Source organism: Orycteropus afer, unplaced genomic scaffold (genome assembly GCF_000298275.1).
Source record: "Orycteropus afer afer isolate SDZICR_OR568_19922 unplaced genomic scaffold, OryAfe1.0 scaffold00110, whole genome shotgun sequence".
NCBI lineage: Eukaryota > Metazoa > Chordata > Mammalia > Tubulidentata > Orycteropodidae > Orycteropus > Orycteropus afer.
The window spans coordinates 5668716-5691179 of NW_006921697.1; the positions used below are offsets into that span (position 1 = coordinate 5668716).

At 40.0% G+C, this 22464-nt stretch overlaps 1 protein-coding gene across 1 annotated transcript in view; it reads right to left on the bottom strand.

Annotated features, from left to right (window-relative positions):
• The window catches only part of RBM22 (RNA binding motif protein 22), a 15494-nt gene extending 11669 nt beyond the window's left edge, over nucleotides 1-3825 (bottom strand). Inside the window, exons 1-3 of the mRNA XM_007943625.2 lie at nucleotides 3772-3825; nucleotides 3260-3313; nucleotides 2248-2277 (exon numbers count right to left, since the gene is read on the bottom strand). Of these exons, the coding sequence (XP_007941816.1) occupies nucleotides 2248-2277; nucleotides 3260-3313; nucleotides 3772-3825 (138 nt within the window). The remainder of the gene's footprint in view (nucleotides 1-2247; nucleotides 2278-3259; nucleotides 3314-3771) is intronic.
• Nucleotides 3826-22464: the final 18639 nt, after the last annotated feature.

Below are 22464 nucleotides of genomic sequence, written 5' to 3' on the forward strand. Positions count from 1 at the left end.
AGGGTTGGCAGAGAATGGGCCTCTCGGGGAGTATGGGGGGATGGACACTGGGAGGAGGTGACTGTGGGGAGGAAGTGGGAGGGGAGCTGCTGCATTGTGAATTTTGGTCAATGACATGAGACGAGGTGTATGTGAACTGCTGTGTGAAAGGTGAATTTACTCTGTGGATCTTCGCCCAAATCCTAATAAAAAAAAAAAAAAAAAAAGAGCTTGTTTTGCATTCAATGTTACATGTACATTTAGTTTCATTACCCATTTACCATGTCCAACCCTAACCCAGTCTCCTCCCTGCCCCACCCTCTAACCCTCCCCCTGTGCCTCTCATATTTATGCACTCCTGTTTGTCCTATATTTCCTCAATTTGAATGTTGGTCCTCTGGTGTTCTGTGGTCTATTGCTCTAAGGGATGTATTACCATAGAGTATGTGGGTGTGTCATCCTGGGTTGAGTGGTCTATGTGTACATCTTGTTAACTATTGGGCTGAGAGACAGCCCCTGGGGGTGCATTTTATTCCAGGTGCAGAACATATTCCAGGGCCACAGTATTGGGGGTCTCATCAGATTTCATCTGATTTTTTTTCCATCTGATAATTTCCAAAATTATTGAGTTTTTGGATTTTGTTCCATGTTTTTCCTTCTACTCTATCCAGGATATCCAGATCTGATCCTTTCCTGAGTGGTTGGCATTGGTAGCCGGGCACCATCTAGTTCTGGTCTTGAGGGCCATCATGTCCTATGGCTGATTGCTTCCAAATGCCCTTGTGAGTTTTTTTTTTTTTTGCGTTCTTCGCTTCCAATGCTAGGAGACCATTAGCTGCATCTTAGATGGCTGCTTGAAAGCTTTTAAGACTCCAGTCGCTACTCACCAATGTAGGATGTGGAACAAGGCTTTTATGTATTTTGCTGTGCCAGTTGAGTCCGATGTCCTCCAGTACTATGGCCTGAGATAGTAGATCTATTGGATCTCTCTCCCATAGTGTCTGGTTGTCTGTGAGGGATTACTCTGTGTCTGACTTCTATTGTTTCTGTAAGGACTGCAGGTATTTTGTATCACTGGTGTCTGCAAGATTAGCCTCAGCTGAATCTATCCTTGATCTAGAGTATACTACTGTTCAATGACCCCCATCTGATCATCTCAGGTGTTTATGTGTTTATCTGGAGCCTGGTATTTGGTGTTAATGGCAAGGCACTATTGTGGACATATTGATTGGTATTAGAATATGTTGTCTATCTCTTACATGCACAATTCAACGTCATGTACTCTTATAAGAGTCTTAAGACAACTGTGACCTCCCTCCTCAGCTAAAATGTTTGTGTGCATAATCACACAACACTTGGTATACAAACTGATAGGCTTCAAAGCCCATCCATGACACTGGGTTAAAAACCCCTACTTTATTTATTTATTATTATTATTAAATTGTGCTTTGGGTGCAAATTTTCAGAGAATTTGTTTTACATTCAACAATTTGCGTACATTTAGTTTCACTCCCCGATTACCATCCCTAACCCTAACCCACTCTCCTCCTCTCCCTTAAAAACTTCTGCTTTAGAGGACTCAATTTCTTACCTCTTACAATAAACAGTTACTAGTCAATGAGCACATAAATAATATATGAAATCTATGTGTTATTGCTGTTAGGGGCATTCGAGTCAGCTCTGACTCATAGCGACCCTACGCACAACAGAACAAACACTGCCCAGTCCTGAGCCAGCCCCATAATCCTATTAATGCTTCAGCCTATCGTTGCAGCCACTGTGTCAATCCATCTTGTTGAGGGTCTTTCCCTTTTTCACTGACCCTCTACCAAGCATGATATCCCTCTCTAGGGAGTGGACCCTTCTGGTAACATGACCAAAATAGGCAGGACGAAGTCTGGCCATTTTTGCTTCTAAGGAGCATTCTGGCTGTACTTCTTAGCATTGACTTTTGTATTGTTGTGTGCCACTGAGCTGATTCTACCTTATAGTGACCCTCTATGACTTCCTAGAGCAGAACTGCCAACTTCCTAGAGCCTGGTTCCCTAGGCTGTAATCCTTATAGGAGATTGCCAGGTCGATTCTCCCTCAGAGCCACTGGATGAGTTCAAGCCATCAACCTTTCAGTTAGCAGCTGAGCACTTAATTCATGCATCACCAAGTCCTCCTTCATTGATTTTTATTGGAGGAGTTCTAAGTTCAGCAAGGCAAATGCAGAATATAAAGGAAAATAAAATAAAATCATGGCTCTTTAGTAGACACACTTACTTTGCATTCCTTCCCATACTTTTCTTTGGTCTGAAATACAGAAAAAAAAAGTGGCATTAATAGAAAAAAATAAAACAACTAGATGCCTACTCTTTCCCTAAATACGACCCCAAAAGATGTGTCTGGATATATCCCTGGCATCCTAAAGAGAAAACAAAATAAAAAAACATCTGTTTGGGGGTAGAGTGGGGATATATTCTAACCATGTACTAAGTGTTATAATCTCACAAGAGTCTTATGATCTAACATCACATAATGCTTGAGTTTCCACAGCCACAACTGCTGGCTCCTAAGTTCTCCCCTAAGAACTAAAATTCCTAATGGTTTTCATGATCTCCAAATGAGGAAGAATGCAGTCACAGTCAACCCATTTTACAAGTTTAATCAGAAGGCAACTACTACAGACTCACCCTGTGCTGATGCCCTTACTATAGTAAACATCTGTTTCCCATAAGCTCTTCCAACATCTTGAACATGAGACCGATCACAATACAGTAATTCAATCCTAGTCTAATTATTAAATGTTAATCACCACTAAATTTTACTCTTATTTGAAGGATGGGGATACCTTGCTTTACCCCTGTCCCCAAGACCCACACCCACATACAAAAAAGAGAGTACAATAGTACAGTGGCCAAAATGCATTTGACTGGAAGTCAGGAAACCTAGATTGTAATCTTGATTCTCTTCCTAACTTGCTCAGGTCCCTAGACTCAGAATATATGATTTTAAATCCCCCTCTACCCCTTACTTGCTATGTGAAAAGACACAAAACTCTCTGTGCCTCAGGTTAATAGACTAACCTCCCAGGTAACTGCTCAATAAACACATTAGCTATTATTATGACTCCTACATCACAGGATTGTTGTTGAGTTCCAAAATGAGATAATCAGCATGATAATGAGCAAAAAGGCTTGCACTTTGGGTCAGTAAAGCTGCATCACGGACAGTCAGTAAGTACCACAACTGTGACACAATATGAATAACTCCCGTATCACGCGCGACCACTCACCATTCGGATATATGGGTTTTCTCCAAGACACGTCTGGCACAGAATTGGGAAGTCCTGGTGAAAATGGGAAAACTGTTTGAAGACCAGGTTACGACGACCCTGTCATCTCTGTTACACTCAGAGACGGCGTGTGTGTGTGTGTGTGTGTGTGTGTGTAAGGGGGGTTGTAGGGGAGTGGGAATCCAGAGTGGAGGACAGGGCAGGAACCCTAGGTCCAGCACGGGCCCGGTCATGGGAGGGGGCGCTGTCTGCACTTCCGGCAAGCAGAGGGAGAAAAGAAAACCAGTTCTAAAAGCTGGAGAGGTCAGGGATGTTAAGAGGGCTGACTGATTCTGGATCTAGCTAAGCCCCTTCCCTCCAAGACTCTATGAGGGGCTTCGCCTCTAGCCAACCTAGGCCGCGGCGCTGGCTCCTGCCCGGAATTCTCTCCGGCACTCCGGAGCCTCGCCTTGCCTGCCCGCGTGAGGGCGGCTTCGCCAACCCTTCAGTCCTTCTCCCGTAGGCACACTCACCGCATCCTCCCAGTTCTGCCTGTTGTAGGTGTTAGAACCTAGAGATGTCGCCATCTTGAGAGCGTCGGGAGGCAGCGGTGGCTTGAGTTGGAAGAGAGTACCGCCACAATCCCGTCATCCCCAGAGGCTGGCTCCCGGCTTGTCTACGTCTTATTTATGCGTCTAGTGCGCCCTTGGGGGCGGGCCTTAACGTCATCACGTTGTTCTCTCGTAATTTCTTTGCCTCAGAGTTGGTGTCTTGGTATATAGCGTAACCTTTTGTCCCTTTGTAGCACCCTTTCGACTCCACGGCAATGAGTTGATGTTGCAAAGAGTTTATTCTTATTGGGGGTGAAGAGCCACAGCACAATTGGCTTAGTTAAAAACTGGGCAAAAGAATAAAAGTACAAGTAATGAATGAGGGACTGGGATTAAACAGTGTTAGCATTTACTGAGCCCGTATTGTGCCAAGCTCTGGGCGAAAGGCTTACGCCAGTGTCTCACAATGACTTCTCTGTAGTGTTGCCAGATTTGGCAAAGAAAAATACAGGACACCCAGTTGAATTTGAATTTCAGATAAACAATTTTTTCTGGCAACCCGACCCTCTAGGCAAGTATGATTATTCGGAAACTGAATAGAACGAAACTTATAAAACACTGCTGAAAGAGATTGAAGAAGACCTAAGTAAATGGAAAGATCTTCCGTGTGCATGGATTGGAGGACTTTATATTGTTAAGATGTCAATATTACCCAATGCAATCTCTATATTTGACGCAATCCCTACCAAAATTCTAACAGCCTTCCCTACAGAAATAGAAAAAACAATCCTTAACTTTATATGGAATGTCAGGAGGTCCCAAATAACTAAAGTAATGTTGAAGGAGAACAACATAGGAGAACACACATATCCTGACTTTAAAACATACTATACAGCATAGTGGCTAAGACACTTGCCTGCTAACCAGACGGCTGGCGGTTCAAATCCACCAGCCACTCCTCGGAAGGAAGGTTGGGCAATCCTACTTCCGTAGTGATACTGCCTCGGAAATCCAAGGAGGGGTCGCTATGAGTCGGGGCCGACTCGACGGCACATAACAACAACAACATACAGCTATAATAATCAAAACAGCCTGGTACTTTATAATTAATAGACACGTAGACAATGTGATAGAGTTGAGAATCCAGAAATAAACTCACACATCCACGGTCAACTGATTTTTGACAAGAGTGCTAAATCCATGTAATGGGGAAAGAAGAGTATCTTCAAAAAAAAAAAAAAAAATGCTGAGAAAATTGGATTTCCACAAGCAGAAAAATCCACCATACAAACGAATAAATTCAAAATGGATTAAGGACCTAAATGTGCAAACTAAAGTCATAAAATTCTTAGAAGAAAAAGCAGGGTAAAGGCTGTTCATAAAAAGACTTAATGAAAAAAGTGAAAAAACAAGCTACCACTGGGAGAATATCTTCAGAAATCAAATATCTGACAAGCATCTAATAATCAAAATATATATAAAACTTGGACAACTTAACAAAAAGAAACCCAATCATGATATGGGCTTGAATAGGTATTTCACCAAAGAGGATATTCAAATGGCCGCCAAACACATGAAAAGATGCTCACCATCATTAGTCATCCAAAAACAATCGAACCCACTGCCATAGAGTTGATTCTATGACAAAGTAGAACTGCCCCATAGGGTTCCTAAGGCTGTAAATCTTTATGGAAGCAGACTGCCTCATCTTTCTCCTGCAAAGTGGCTGGTGAGTTCAAACTACTGACCTTTTGGTCAGCAACCCAATGCTTTTAACCACAGCACCACCAGATTAGCTAGCTATCAGAGAGATGCAAATTAAAGCAAAAATGGGCTCTTAGGTTGTTTCCACTTTTGGCTATTATGAAGAGTGCTGCAATGAACATTGGAGTTTCTGCTTTCAAGTCTTTTGGGACTTGAATACGAGGAGTGGAATTGCTGGGTCATGTTGTTTTTGTTGTTAGGTGCCATTGTGTTGGTTTTGACTTATAGCAGCCCTATGTACAATACAATGAAATATTGCCCAGTCTTGTGCTACCCTCACAATTTTTGCCATACTTTAACCCATCATCACAGCCATTTTGTCAGTTCATCTCATTGACAGTCTTCCCCTTTTTTGCTGAACCCCTACCCATCTGGTGAAGTCTACATGTATAGCTGCCATTTATGTTGTTGAAAAAAGATACTTTCAAGTCATTGGTCTAGCTAAATTTAATCTCTCCAGTATCATTTCTACCATCAAGGCCGTATTTTCCAACTACCAATGCTGCTTCTTTGTACCTCCTCATTCCAATCACCACATCTTGATTGCGTGTTTGGTCAATTTCAAACTGCAGAAGTTGGTAAAAATCTTCAATTTCTTCATCTTTGGCTTTAGTAGTTGGTGCATAAATTTGAATAACAGTAGTATAAACTAGTCTTCTTGTAGGTGTATGGATATTATCCTATGAATGACGGCAATGTACTTCAGGATAGATTTAATTTGCCATTCCTGGCATAGTAGACCATATGATTGTCTGATTCAAAGTGGCCAATACAAGTCCATTTCAGCTCACTAATGCCTAGGATATTGATCTTTATGCATTCTATTTGATTTTTAACAACTTCCAATTTTCCTAGATTCAGACTTTGTACATTCCAAGTTCCAATTATTAATGGATGTTTGTAGCTGTTTCTTCTCATTTGAGTTGTGCCATATCAACAAATGAAGGTCCTGAAAGCTTTGCTTCATCCATGTCATTAAGGTCACCTCTGCTTTGAGAAGGTAGCTCTTCCCAGTCATAATGAGTGCCTTCCAACCTGAGGGGCTCATCTCATACTATATCAACAGTGTTTCATTGAGTCATAAGGTTTTCAGTGGCCAATTTTTTCAGAAGTGGACCACTTCTTCCTTCTTCCTAGTCTGTCTTAGTCTGGAAGTTCTGCTGAAACCTGTCCACCATGGGTGACTGTCAGTATTTGAAATACCACTAACATAGCTTCTAGCATCACAGCAACATGCAAGCCACTACAAATAGTACAAGTAGTACAAATTGACAGATGAGTAGTGGAACTTAAGCCTAGAATTCCTATAATCAGGCCATCCTCATTGACCAATGAGATTCTGACATGGCTTTCACCCTTAATGACCAGTGAAATTGTGACAGTGTTTCAACAGTAAATTACATAAGCCAATCAGAAGTAAGCTGCTTTTGCTTTGTTTTGTCATTACATACAGTATAAGCCAATTACTGGTGATACTCAGTGTAGTACCTTTCCACATGTGGTTTGCTGTTACCCAATTCTGGAATATTCTGCCCAAATAAACTTCATCTAATAGATTAATTTTATTATTGGCTGAGTTTCTTTTGACACTATGTAATGCTTATTAAATTACCTGGGTGTTTTGTTTTGTTTTGAAACAGGTTTATTTAGGGTATAATTTCCATATATTAAACTTTTATCCTTTTTAGTTGTACAGTTATGAATTTATTACATATAGTCATTACAATCAAGTTGTAGAACATTAGTTCCATCATCCCAAAAAGCCTCCTTGTGCCCATAGTCAATCTCTTCCCACACTCAGCCCCCGGCAACCACTAATCTGTGTTCTACCTTATAATTTTGCCTGTACCAGAATGTCATATAAGTGGAATCTGAAAAAGTCTTTTGAGTCAAGTTTATTTTACTTAGTATAACAGCAGAGATTCATCAATTTTGTTACATGTGCCTGTAATTTGTTCCTTTTTGTTGCTGAAAAAAATTTCATTGTATGGTTGTACCACAAGTTTTTTATTTTATTTTATCCATATGCCAGTTGATGAACACTTTGGATTGTTTCCAGATTCTGGTGAATATGAATAAAGCTGTTATAAACATTCACATGTAGGTCTTAATATGGACATAGGTTTTCATTCTGCTTGCTTAATACCTAGGAGTGAGAATACTGGAGTATATGGTAAGTGTATTTAAATATGTGGCCTTGGTGATAGAAATGATGCCAGAGATCACATGACAGAATTTTGCAAGAACAACGATTGCAAATATCTTTTTTCAACAATATAAACAGCGGCTTTACACATGGGCCTCACTAGATGGAATACACAGGCATCAAATCAACTACATCTGTGGAAAGAGGCAATGGAGAAGCTCAAGATCATCAGTCAACACAAGCCCAGGAGCTGACCTTGGAACAGACCATCACTTTCTCATATGCAAGAACAAGCTGAAGTTGAAGAAAATTAAAACAAGTCCACGAGAGCCAAAATCTGACCTTAATTATATCTCACCTGAACTTAGAGACCAACTGAAGAACATATTTGACACTGAATACCAATGACCAAAGACCATATGAGTTGTGGGATGATATATCAAGAACATCATACATAAAGAAAGTAAAAGGTCATTAAAAACAGGAAAGAAAGAAAAGACCAAAATGGATGTCAGAAGAGACTCTGAAACTTGCTCTTGAACATAGAGTAGCTAAACCAAGTTGAAGAAATGGTGAAATAAATGAGATGAACAGAAGATTTCAAACAGAAGCTTGAGAAGACAAACTATTATAATGAAATGTGCAAAGACCTAGAGTTAGAAAAACAAAAGGGAAGAATAGTGTGATAGCTGGAGCTGTGTGTCAACTTGGCTGGACCCCAGTTCTGTGTGGTTGTTCCCATGATAGGATCGGATGACTGTGTTCTGAGTGGCCAATCTGCCCACGGGGAGTTTCCCTAAGGGTGTGGCCTGCTTCCAGGATATTCAGGGACATCCTGGGAAGAGAGACATTCTTTGGTGGATTGGGACCCTGGTGTGCTGACTACAAACTTCCGTGAGTGAGCGGCCCACCGCTTGGCCTGGAGATCTTGGATTCGTCTTTCGTTGGAGTCAACAACCAGTGTACTGCCTGCCAGCCTTGAATTTCTTGGCCCCCTGTGCTTGCAGAAGCTAAGGCTGCCTCCAGCCCGACATTTCCTCCACGGACTTTGGACTTGCTGGCTTCTATACGTTTGCGAGCCATTTTCCTAAGATAAATTTTTTTTTCTCTCTCTCTCTCTATATATATATATACGCTTTGCTTGGTTTTGTGTTTCTCTAGAGAAACCAATCTAACACAAAGAGGCTTGACATTTCTCAAACTAAAAGGATTGAGGGAAAAATTCAAGCCTCGAGTTGCAAAACTGAAGGATTTGATGGGAAAATACTGAATCAAAAGAATCAAAATACTGAATCAAAAGAAGACGGAAGGAATACAGAGTCATTGTATCAAAAATAATTGGTCCATGTTCAACTATTTCAGGAGGTAGCATATGATCAAGAACCAATGGTATTGAAGGAAGAAGTACAAGCTGCACTGAAGGAACTGGCAAAAAAACAAAGCTCTAGGAATAGACGGAATACCCATTGAGATGTTTCAACAAATGATGCAGCACTGGAAGCACTGTCATTCATGCCGAGAAATTTGGAAGACAGCCACCTGGCCAAACGACTGCAACAGATCCATATTTGTGCCCATTCCAAAGAAAGAAGTTCCAACAGAATGTGGAAATTCTCAAAGAATATCATTAATATCACCCATGATGAAAATTTTGCTGAAGGTAATTCAAAAATGGTTGCAGCAGTATATTGACAGGGAACTTCCAGGAATTCAAGCCAGATTCAGAAGAGGACATGGAACAAGGGATATCATTGCTGAAGTCAGATGGATCTTGACTGAAAACAAGAATACCAGAAAGATGTTTACTTGTGGATTATTGACTATGCAAAGACATTCAACTGTGTGGATCATAAGAAATTAAGAATGACAGTGTGAAGAATGGGAATTCCAGAACATGAGGAACAGGTACATAGACCAAGGGGCTGTCATTCGAACAGAACAGGGGGATACTGGATAGTTTAAAATCAGCAAAGTGTATGTTAGGGTTGCATCTTTCACCATACTTATTCAATCTGTATGCTGAGCAAATAATCTGAGAAGCTGGACTACATGAATGAAGCACTTACTGACGAAGATCAAAGACTACAGTCTTCTATATGGATTACATTTCAATATAAAGAAAAGGAAAATACAAGTAGACCAATAAACATCATCATGATAAATGGAGAAAAGATTGAAGTTGTCAGGCATTTCATTTTACTTGGATCCACACCACCACTGATGGAAGCAGCAGTCAAGAAATCAGATTTGCACTGGGCAAGCAAATCTGCTGCAAGGGACCCCTTCAAAGTGTTAAAGAGCAAAGATGTCACTTTGAAGACTAAGGTGCACCTGACCCAAGCCATGGTATTTCCAATCACCTCATATCCGTGTAAAAGCTGGACAATGAATAAAGAAAAGAAGAGTTGATGCCTTTGAGTTGTAGTGTTGGTGAAACATACTGAATATACCACAAACTGCCAAAAAAACAAATCTGTCCTGGAAGAAGTGCAGCTGGAATGCTCTTTGGAAGTGACAGTGGCCAGACTTCATCTCACCTACTTTGGTCATGTTGTCAGAAGGCACCATTCTTTGGAGAAGGATATCATGCTTGGTAAAGTGGAGGGTCAGCAAAAAAGGGGAAGACCCTCGATGAGATGGGTTGACACAGTGGCTGCAATGATGGGCTCGAGCACAGGAAGGATTATGAAGATGGAGCAGAAGCAAGCAGTGTTTCATTCTGTCGTACACAGGGTTGCTAATGAGTTGGAGCTTATTGGACAGCACCTAACAAAAACCACAATGTGGTAAGTATGTATTTACCTTTATAAAAAAGTGCCAAGCTGTTTTCTAAAGAGGTTGAACCAGTTTGAATTTATAGCAGCTACATATGAGAGATCAAACTGATCCCAAATAATACTGTCAGTTTCTTTTGTATTTTAGATATGCTGATAGGCGTGACTTGGTATTTTATGGTGATTTCAATATGAATTTTCCCAGTGATGTTTTTGAGCATATTTTCATGTGTTTGTTGTCATCTGTGTCTCTCTAGTGAATTGTCCATTTAAATGTTTTGAACACTGTTGAAAGTGAGGTTTCTTACTGTTGAGTTTCCTCAACTGGTCTAGAGACCAGTCCTTTATCAGGTGGTAGCATAGTGCCTAAGGCATTTGACTGCTAACCAGAAGGCTGGCGGTTCAAACCCACCAGCCACTCCTCGGAAGGAAGGTTGGGCAATCTACTTCTGTAGTGATACTGCCTCGGAAACCCAAGGAGGCGTTGCTATGGGTCGGGTCAGACTCGATGGCAATGTGTTTGGTTTTGATATGGTGCAAATAGGAGCTCTGGTAGCATAGTGCCTGAGGCACTTGACTGCTAACCAGAAGGCTGGCGATTCAAACCCACCAGTCACTCCTTGGAAGGAAGGTTGGGCAATCTACTTCCATAGTGATACTGCCTCAGAAACCCAAAGAGGGGTTGCTACGAGTCAGGTCAGACTCGACAGCACATAACAACATGGTGCAAATATTTTCTCCTAGTCTGAAGCTGTATCTTTTCAATTACTTTTGAAAAGCAGTTTATTTTAATAAAGCTTATTTATCTTTTACAGTTTGTGTATTTGTTTACTATTTAAGAAACTTTTGCCCAATTAGGGCCACAAAGATCTTCTGCTACATTATCTTTCAAAAGTTTTATAATTATAGGTTTTGCATTTAGGTCTGTGCTCTTTTTTTATGTGGTGTGAGAGTTTTTATTTATTTGTTTTGCTTGTGAATATCCAATTGTTTCAGTATTACTTGTTGAAAACAGTTGAATATGGACCAATTATTTTTGGTACATTTACTATCAATTCAATGTAAGGGCTGTCTCTTACTGAATGAACTATGTTAAATTGTGTCTTTCGAGGAACTGTCCATTTCATCTAATTTTGCAAATGCTTTGGCATAAAGTTGTTCTTAATATTTCTCTTATCATTCTTTTGAAATGTGTAACATCTGTAGTGATGGCCACTCTTTCATTCTTGATGTTGGTAAATATATCTTTTCTTTTGTTCTTGAACAATCTGGTTACAGGTTTAAAATTTATCTTCTTAAAGAAACTTTGACTTCATTGATTTTTTTTTGTTTTTGTTTTTTAGTTGCATGATTCCCCACTACTGCTTGCCTTGGATTTAATTTGATCTTCTTTTTCTAGTTACTTAAGATGAAAGCTTAAAACACTATTTTGAGACATTCTTTTTTAGATTAAACATTTAATGCTAAAAAGTTTCTTTCTAAGCACTACTTTTAGCTACATCTCACAATTTATTTTTTCTATTTATCCACTGAAAATATCTTTTGATCCCCTCCCCCTTTTTTGACTTCATGCTCTTTACAAATGTTTTCCCAAATAGCCCTATTATTGATTTCTAACTTTATTTTGTCTGGTCAGGGAACATACTTTTATTTCAGTTCCTTTGAATTTAATTTTTTTTTTAATGGCCTAGAATGTAGTCTATGTTGGGGAATGTTTTATATACACTTAAAAAATGTGTATTCTGTTGCTAGTTGGAATGCTGTATAAATGTCAGTAAGGTGAAGCTGGTTCATCGTATTGTACAGGTCTTCTACATCCTAATTTTCAGTCTACTTGTCTGTAAAAATGGTGTGGGGGCAGGACCTGACCCCCTTTAACTTCACAAGTGGGGAAGAGGATCAAATCAGAAGTTCAAGGCTGATTCCTATGATGCAGAGGTCAGACATGCCTCTATCCTCCAACCTTTTTACCAATTATGACACCAGCTGTCACTCTCATGGCACTCTACTTTTCTGCTAGGTTCAATAATTTGTTGCAATGACCACACAAACAATACTCATGATTATAGGCTTTATTATGGAACTAACAGGTTACAATTCAGGATTCGAAATGACTCAGGAAACTGTTCTTTGATCAGGACAGCCTCTCCTCAGCCCTGCCTGCAGGCATGCCTCTCTGGCCTTTGGGCTCTTGGCTCCGTGGCCGTATGGCCTCTGCCCTGCTCCTGCAAGTGTTACAAAGCTCTTTCAGTTCTGGTGGTTAAGTGCCCAGAAGCACCCCACTCTGACAGTAAGCCACAGCCAGAAGGTGCTCAGCTCTAGCTCTGTGGGTCAGCAATCCGAGTCCCACAAAGTGCCTGCAGGTACCCTATTCCACCAGCAAGCCTCCTGTCCAGCTTTCTCACCCTCCCCCCTCAATCGCTGTCTCCTGGATCTGGTGCCGCCTTTCTCTTCTGAGGCTTCTTAGCATCTCTTGCCATCTCAGCAAGGTGTTAAAAAGCTATCTGTCTCCTAGTTCGAGGAGGTTCTCAGCACAGGGATCTCAGCTCAAAAGACATGCTCTGCTCCTGGCTCTTATTTCTTGGTGGTAGTGAGACACCCTCCCACCACCCCATTTCTGCCTCTAAGATGGCTCATGCTAAAACTAGCAGGATGGCAAAAATGACCTACCCCCTTTTTAGGATTCCATGTACCCTATTTGCATGGTCCCACCCCCACAAGAGTGCTATACACTTTACATTATTAACAAGTTACCCAATCCCCTTGATGGGCCACAAGCACCTCACATTTGCAGTCTCATCCATTCATTTCATAGGAGTTACAAAGACTATGGCTAGAAAGGCCATATTAAATAATTAAGGCAACACATTGCCCTGCTGTTTACTGAGAGGAGTATGTTATTGTTAGGTACCTTTGAGACCATTCCAATGCATAGTGACTCTATTACAACAGAATGAAATGTCCGGTTCTGTGCCTTCCTCACAATTGTTGCTATGTTTGAATTCACTGTTGTAGCTACTGTGTCAGTGCATCTCATTGAGGGTCTTCTTTTTCACTGACCCTCTATTTTACCAAGAATGATGCTATTTTTCAGGGACTAGTCACTCCTGATATCCAAAGTAAGTGAAATAAAGTCTTGCCGTCCTCCCTTCGAAGGAGTATTCTGAAATGTTCAGTTATACTTAAGGATTCATCTAGTTCTCTTTTCTTTAGTGTTTGGTTGATGTATTGTAAAGTTGTTTTTAGGTGCATATTTATTTAATATTATTGGTGAATTGACCCAGCTATCATGAAATGTCTTTCTTTATCACAGTCACAGATTGTTCTTTATCACAGAACAAACTTGTTCTGAACTTTGATATTAATGTAGCCACTGCAGCTTTTCTTTAGTTTTTGCATCTGTTTTAGTTTTTCCATCCTCATACTCTTTATCTGTATTATATTTACGGTTGGTTATTGTTTTTGTAGAAAAAGTATAATTGGGTTTTGCTTTTTAAATGATCTGACAAACTGTCTTTTGAGTGTTAAGATCATCTACATTTAATGCAATTATAGATATGGTTGCATTTAAATTTACCAACTTGCATTTCTTTTCTATTTATTTCATCTGTTCTTTGTTCTGGTTTTCTTTTCTGCCTCCTTTTGTATTGAATAGTTTTATGATGCCATATTGTCTACATTATTGGCTTAATTAGTTATACCTTTAACTTTTTATTGACTGCCTTGGAGTTTACTATACGTCTTTAACTGATCTGAGTCTACGGTCAAATAATACAATGTTATGTAGGATAATGTAAGACCCTTTTAAACATCTATGTCCAACTCCTCACTTCCATCCTTTATGCTTTTACTCATACATATTAATTTTACACATTATAAACCCCACAGTACATTGTTACTTTCTGTGTTTTAGAAAGTCAACCATAATTTAGAATGATTATAAAGTAAGAAAAATATATACTCTTCAACAATTACTTTCATTTTTACCATTTCCAGAGCTCTTTGTTCTTTGTGTGTAAATGAATGTTTATTTCTGGTGTAAAGTTTATTTCTTTTGCGTAAAGTACTTCTTTTAATATTTTATATACTGTTCTCCAAAAGTAATTATCTCACATTTGTCTGAAAAGTCTCAATTTCATCTTTACTTTTGAAAGATTTTTTCAAGGCGTAGAGAATTCTGGGGTAAAAGCTGTTTTACTTTCAAAAATTTTACTGTGTTCTAGTTTGTAAAATTTGTTAAGTCTGCTATAATTCTTTGTTCCTGTGTATGTACTTTATCTTTTTCCTCTGGCTGTCTTCAAGATTTTTTCTCATAGTTTCTATTTCTCTACTGAAACCTGTTCACGTATGTTGTAGTTTCAAATAGATTCTTTAACATGTTAATCAGTTAAAGTCTGGTATTTCTAAGATCTTGGCTGTATCTATAGTCCTGTTGATTGTTTTGTCAATGGAAAATGGGTTGATGTTTTTGGTCTTTGTGTCTCATAATTTGGGATTGAGTTTGTCATTACTTGACAGTAGAGAGTAAGGTAAACAGTATTAACGCCTGGAAATGGGCAAGCTTCTTCTGCTGTCAGGCCATTTGTGTGGAGATTGGTCTATCAAGTTAGAATTGAGCTGGGTTTGGGTTTTGTGGTTACTGTGGTCATCTTATGTGAAAACCTTATGAATAGTAGTAAAACACTGCTTGATACATTACTGGAAAACATTATGAATAGCCCTGGAAACACTGTCCAGTATAGTACTGGAAGATGAGCCCCTCAGGTTGGGAGGCATTCAATATAGGACTGGGGCAGAGCTGCCTCCTCAAAGTAGAGTCAACATTAATGATGTGAAAGGAGTAAAGCTTTTGGGACCTACATTTGCTGATATGGCATGACTCAAAATGGGAAGAATCAGCTACAAACATCCATTAATAATCAGAACATGGCATGTACAAGGTATGAAACTAGGAAAATTGGAAGTTGTCAAAAATGAAATGGACCGCATAAAGATTGATATCCTCGGCATTAGTGAGCTGAAATGGACTGGTTTTGGCCATTTTGAATCAGACAACCATATGATCTATGCCAGGAATGACAAATTGAAGAAGAAAGGCATGGCATCCATTGTCAGAAAGCATGTTTCAAGATCTGTCCTGAAGTACAATGCTGTCAGTGATAGGATAATACTCATATGCCTACAAGGAAGACCAGTTCATATGAATATTATTCCAATTTACGTACCAACTACCAAAGCCAAAGATGAGGAAATGGAAGATTTTTTTTACCAATTTCTGCAGTCTGAAATTGACGAAACATGCAATCAAAATGTGTTGATTATTACTGGTGACTGGAATGCAAAAGTTGGAAACGAAGAAGAATCACCACTAGTTGCAAATTATAGCCTTGGTGATAGAAATGATGCTGGAGATCACGTGATAGAATTTTGCAAGATCAATGACTTATTCATTACAAATACCTTTTTTCCAACAACATAAACAGTGGCCATACACGTGGACTTCACTAGATGGAATACACAGGAATCAGAGCAACTACATCTGTGGAAAGAGGCGATGGAGATGCTCAGTATCTTCAGCCAAAACAAGGCCAGGAACTGACCATGGAAAAGACCATCAACTGCTCATATGCAAGTTCAAGTTGAAGCTGAAGACAATTAAAACAAGTCCACAAGAACCAAAATATGACCTTGATTATATCCCACCTGAACTTAGAGACCATCTAAAGAACAGATTTGATGCACTGAATACCAATGACTGAAAAGAAGATGAATTGTGGGATGACATCAAGAACATCATCCATGAAGAAAGCAAAAGGTCCATAAAAAGGAAAGGAAGAAAACAGGAAAGAAAGAAAAGACCAAAATGGATGTCAGAAGAGACTCTGAAACTTGTTCTGGAACAAAAAGTCACTAAAGCAAATGGAAGAAATGACAAGATAAAAGAGCTGAACAGAAGATTTCAAAAAGCTGCTCAAGGAAACAAATGATTATAATGAAATGTGGAAAAACCTGGAGTTAGAAAACAAAAAGGGATGAATATACTCAGCATTTTTTCAAGCTGAAAGAACTAAAAAAAAATGCAAGCCTCGAGTTGCAATATTGAAGGATTCTACGGGAAAATACTCAATGATGCAAGAAATATCAAAAGAAGATGGACAGAATACAGTCACTGTACCAAAAAAGAATTGGTTGATGTTCATCCTTTTCAGGAGGTGACATATGATAAAGAGCTAATGGCACTGAAGGAAGAAGTCCAAACTGCACTGGAGGAATTGGCAAAAAACAAGGCTCCAGGAATTGACAGAATACCCAGTGAGATGTTTCAACAAATGGATGCCACGCTGGAGGCACTTACTTGTCCATGCCAAGGAATTTGGAAGACAGCTACCTGGCCAACTAACTGGAAGAGATCTGTATTTATACCCATTTCAAAGAAAGGTGCTCCCACAGAATGTGGAAATTATTGAACAATATCATTAATATCACACGCCAAGTAAAACCTTGCTGAAGACTGTTCAAAAATGGTTGCAGCAGTAGACTGACAGGGAAATTCCAGAGGTGCAAGCTGGGTTCAGAAGAGGATGTGGGATGAGATATCATTGCTGATGTCAGATGGATCTTGGCTGAAAGCAAAGAATATCACAAAGATGTTTATGTGTGTTTTATTGACTATGCAAAAGCATTTGATTGTGTGGATCGTAACAAATTATGGGTAACACTGAGAAGAATGGGAATTCCAGAACACTTAATTGTGCTCATGAGGAACCTGTCTACAGACCAGGAAGTTGTTGTTCAAGCAGAACAAGGGGATACTGCATGGTTTAAAACCAGGAAGAGAGTGTGTCAGGGTTGTATCTTTTCACTATACTTATTCAATCTGTATGCTAAGCAAATAATCCGAGAAGCTGGACTATGTGAAGAAGAATGTGGCATCAGGATTGGAGGAAGACTCATTAACAACCTGTGATATGTAGACAACACAACCTTGCTTGCTGAAAGTAAAAGTGACTTAAACACTTACTGATGAAGATTAAAGACTGCAGTATGGATTATACCTCTACATAAACAGCCCTCACAACTGGACCAATAAGCAGCATCATGATAAACAGAGAAAAGATTGAAGTTTTTAAAGATTTCACATTACTTGGTTCCACAGTCAACACCAATGGATGCAGCAGTCAAGAAATCAGATGACGTATTGCACTGGGTAAATGTGTAGTGAAAGATCTTTTTCAAGTACTGAAGAGTAAAGATGTCTCTTTGAAGACTAAGGTGTGCCTAACCTAAGCCATGGTGTTTTCAATCACCTCATATGTGTGTGGAAGCTGGACAATGAATAAGGAAGACTGAAGAAGAGTTGATACTTTTGAGTTGTGGTGTTGACAAAGAATACTTAAAGTACCATGGACTTCTGGAAGAACTAACAAATATATCCTGGAAGAAGTACAGCCAGAATGCTGCTTGGAAGTGAGCACAGCCAGACTTCATCTCACCTACTTTGGTCATGTAGTTCAGAAGGGACCATGCCCTGGAGAAAGATATCATGCTTGCTAAAGTGGAGGGTCCCTGAAAAAAAGGAAGGTCCTCAATGAGATGGACTGACACAGGACCAGGCAGTGTTTTGTTGTGCTGTACATAGGGTCGCTATGAGCCAGAGCTGACTCAACGACAGCTAACAGCAACAGTCACCTTCAGTGCACCTCAGGTTTCACATCCTGTAGCATTATTTTCATAGGGTCTCTATGAGTTGGAACTGACTTGATGACAGTGGGCTTGGTTTTGGAGGGATACTGAAGAACTTTTCCAAGTGTTTCATCCTTAGCTTTCAGCTATCCTGCATGTTGGCATCATAATGGTCTCTTTTCATGCCCTTACCCTAACAGTCTGCTTCTGTACGGCCAAGAAAACCCTATGGGGCAGTCCTAACAGTCACATGGGGTTGCTATGAGTTGGCATCAACTTGATGGCACCCAACAACAAAAACTCACGCCAGGAGCTGATACTGGTTACCAGCGCTTGCCAGACTAGTACTAGGGGAGTGGGAAGGCGATTCTCTCCCTGTCTTTACCTGGCCCTCGGGAATGGGGCTTTTCTAAACATTCTTACTCCTCTTCCTCCCTGTGGCAGCCTTGTATCTGTGGATGGTCTTGTAGGGGTTTCATGCCTTTCACTCAGTGGTGGTAGTTGTGTGCTTTTCAGTCGATTACAACTCATAGAGACCCTATAGGACAGAATAGAACTGCCCCATAGGGTCTGCTAATCTTTAGGGAGAAGATCACCAGATCCTGCAGAGCTGCTAGTGGGTTCCAATCACGAATGTTACAGTTAACAGCCCAGTATTTAACCATTGTGTCACCAGGGCCTTTAATGGTATTGTTATAGAGTCCTGACTCAGAACTAAACCTTGTCCTTTCTGCTGCTCACCAGGTGGCTAAGGGCTTTCCACTTCTTATGCAAAAAGTGTCTGGGCAAAGATAGAGAATTTCATGCCTTTCCCACAATGGCAGATACATCCTGCATGCCTCCAAACCAAGGGAGGCTCTCTGGAGCTGCCAGTGCACCTCAGTTCTTTCTCATAAACACCTGGTAGAGATTTTGAAAAAGAGCTCTTGAGTGTATGCAAGTTCTCCTTGTATCTTGGGCTCTTAGTTTCAATATTATGATGTTAGCACAAACTTGGCCCTTAGTGATTATTTAATATTTTAGATGATTTATTTTTACCTGCTTGTATGGTGGGAGCTCTGGTGGCCTAAGGCATTTGACTGCTAACCAGAAGAATGGCGGTTCAAACCCACCAGCCACTCCTCAGAAGGAAAGATGGGCAAGCTACTTCCGTAGTGATACCACCTCGGAAACCCAAGGTGGCCAACACCTACCTCTGCCTCCCATGCTGGGCTACAGGTAAGCCAGTCTACACATCTCATTTCTCCATGAAGGGTTCTGTCCTTCCTTCACATTCAGGCTATTTGATTGCCTTGCAACATCAGCTCTCTGATGGATCCAAAAAAATTTATAATTTTGTCATTTGTCCACATATGCATATGAGAGCTGGACAATAATAAGAAAGACAGAAGAAGAATAGATGCTTTTAGCTGTGGTGTTGGTGAAGAATGCTGAAAGTACCGTGGACTACTAAAAGAACCAACATATCTGTCCTGGAAGCAGTGCAGCCAGAATGCTCCTTGGAAGTGAGAATGGCCAGACTTCATCTCACCTACTTTGGTCATGTTGTCAGAAGGGACCATTCCCTGGAGAAGGATATCATGCTTGCTAAAGTAGAGGGTCAACGAAAAAGGGGAAAGCCTTCAAAACAAGATGGATTGACACAGTGGCTGCAACGATGGGCTCAGATATAGCAAAGATTGTGGGGCTCGCACAGGATTGGGCAGTGTTTCATTCTGCTGTACATAGGGTTGCTATGAGTCAGAGTCGACTCAATGGCACTTAGCAACAACCACCACTTTTTCCTGTTGTTAGAATGGTAGTGAGACTCTCTTCAGATGTCTGTAATACTGGAGAAGAATGCCTAACTTGCCTCATTCACTTTAATTTAAAAGAAAAATTTCTATCACTACTATAAATAAAAATCATCACATGCTTACATGTAGCCTTAAAAACAAATACAAGGGAAATGAAACAATGTTATTTAGTAAATAGGTACTGTTGCCTGCCAAATGGTCTGAGCCACAAGTGTATGTTAAAAAAACTGAGGTTTGATGTTAGAAACATAATTAGTATCGATTCTTTCTCCTTGATTTAACCAGAAGGGCAGCAAAATAAAACCTAAGAAGGAAGTAACTTCTTCACCATGTGATTCTGTTACATAAAAATTCATTTTCATTTAACATTAAAGTTAATACCGTCCATCCCATGCAGTAAGATGTATTTCCCGATACCATAAATGCCTGAACATCAAAAAAATTAGGATAAAGTTAGGTACTGCAATTGAGTAAGTGATTTAGCTGTGAGTTTTGGAGTTTGATCCAGCTTGTCCAGAGAATGGAGCACAGGAAAAATACGTAACAGAGAGGCCTAGATTGGGCTCTCAGGAAGTATGCAATCCAATATGGGGGCCTCACACATAATACCATCCCATATCTAAGAGAGGTAAATACTCCGCAGAGGAACAGTGCTATGGATTAAGATCGTATCTGGGTAGAAGGTAGGGAGAGATGGGAACAGGAAAGTAATTCTTAAAGAGGTACATAGAGAAGAATATTCTAGTTAAATACTAGAGCAAGAAAACACAAAGCAGGTGAGAAGACATATGGCTTATGACAAAGAGAGGCACATGTGTATAAATTAAAAAAAAAATCTTTTGTATATACATGATCTGAGACCCATCCCTTACCTCTTCCCTCCATGTTCATTCAACCCCAGCCACACTAGCCTAATGCTGTTCCTGGAACAACACAGGTAGACTCCTCCTCAAGACTATTAAAAACATAAAAGAGCAAAAGCTATATAAATAAGAAAAAGGATGACACTGTTAATATATTAAACAAATACTGGGTGCCTATTATTTGCACCACCACTCACCTGTCAGTTTGTCATACAGTGGTGAGTTGCACGTTGCTGTGATGCTCAAAGCTACGTCATTGGTATTTCAAATACCAGCAGAGTCACCCATGGTGGACAGGTTTTAGCAGGGCTTTGAGACTAAGACAGACTGGGAAGAATGACAAAAGTGGCCACTGAAAACCTTATGAATAGCAGTGAAACAATGTCTGATATAGTGCCAAGGGTGAGCCCCTCATGTTGGAAGGCACTCAGAACATGACAGGGGAAGAGCTGCCTCCTCTAAGTTGAGTCAGCCTTTATGACATGGATGGAGTAAAGCTTTTGGGACCTTCATTTGCTGATGGAGCATGACTCAAAATAAGAAGAAACAGCTGCAAACATCCATTAATCATCAGAATGTGGAATGTGTAAAGTATGAATTTAGGAAAATTGGAAGTTGTAAAAAACAGAACAGATAAAGATTGATATCCTAGGCATTAGTGAGCTGAAATGGACTGGGATTGGCCATTTTGCATTGGGCAATCAGACAGTCTACTGTGCAAGGAATGACAAATTGAACAGGAATGGTGTTGTATTCATCGTTGAAAAGAACATTTCAAGATCTACCCTGAAGTACAATGCAGTCAGTGATGGGATAATATCCATATGCCCACAAGGAAGACCAGTTAATACTATTATTCAAATTTACTCACCAACCATTAAGCCAAAGATGAAGAAATTGAAGATATTTACCAACTTATGCAGGCTAAAATTGACCAAACATGGAATCAGGATGTACTGATAATTACTGGTGTTGGAACGCAAAAGCTGGAAACAAAGAAGCATTGGTAGTTGGAAAATATGGCCTTCATGATAGACATGACACTGGAGACTGCATGATAGAATTTTGCAAGACCGACTTATTCACTGCAAATACCCTTTCTTCAACAATTATACATGTGAACCTCACCCGATGAAAGACACAGGTATCAAATAGACTACATCTGTGAAAAGAGGTGAGGGAGAAGCTCAATACTATCAGTCAGAACAAGGTTGGGACCTGACTGTGGAGCAGACCATCAATTGCTCATATGCAAGTTCAAGTTGAAGCTGAAGAAAATTAAAACAAATTTATGAGAGCCAAAATATGACCTTGATTGTATCTCATCTGAATTTAGAGACAATCTGAAGAATTCATTTGATGCAGTGAACACCAGTGACCAAAGACCAGACAAGGTGTGGGATGACATCAAGAATGTCATACATCTTCTGGTAAGATGGAGGAATAGGCAGACAAGCAACGCAGACACTCTTCAATAAAGAAAAGAAAAACCAATTGACAGAGATACAGATGGTAATCCTGGAGCCTTGAGCACTGAAGCAACCTATACAGAAGTGAATTAGGCACCAACTAGTGGAAAAACCTGAACGAAAACAGTGAGAGTACAGAGATGGTCAGAGCTGCGGACTGTCAGCTACTCTGATGGGACC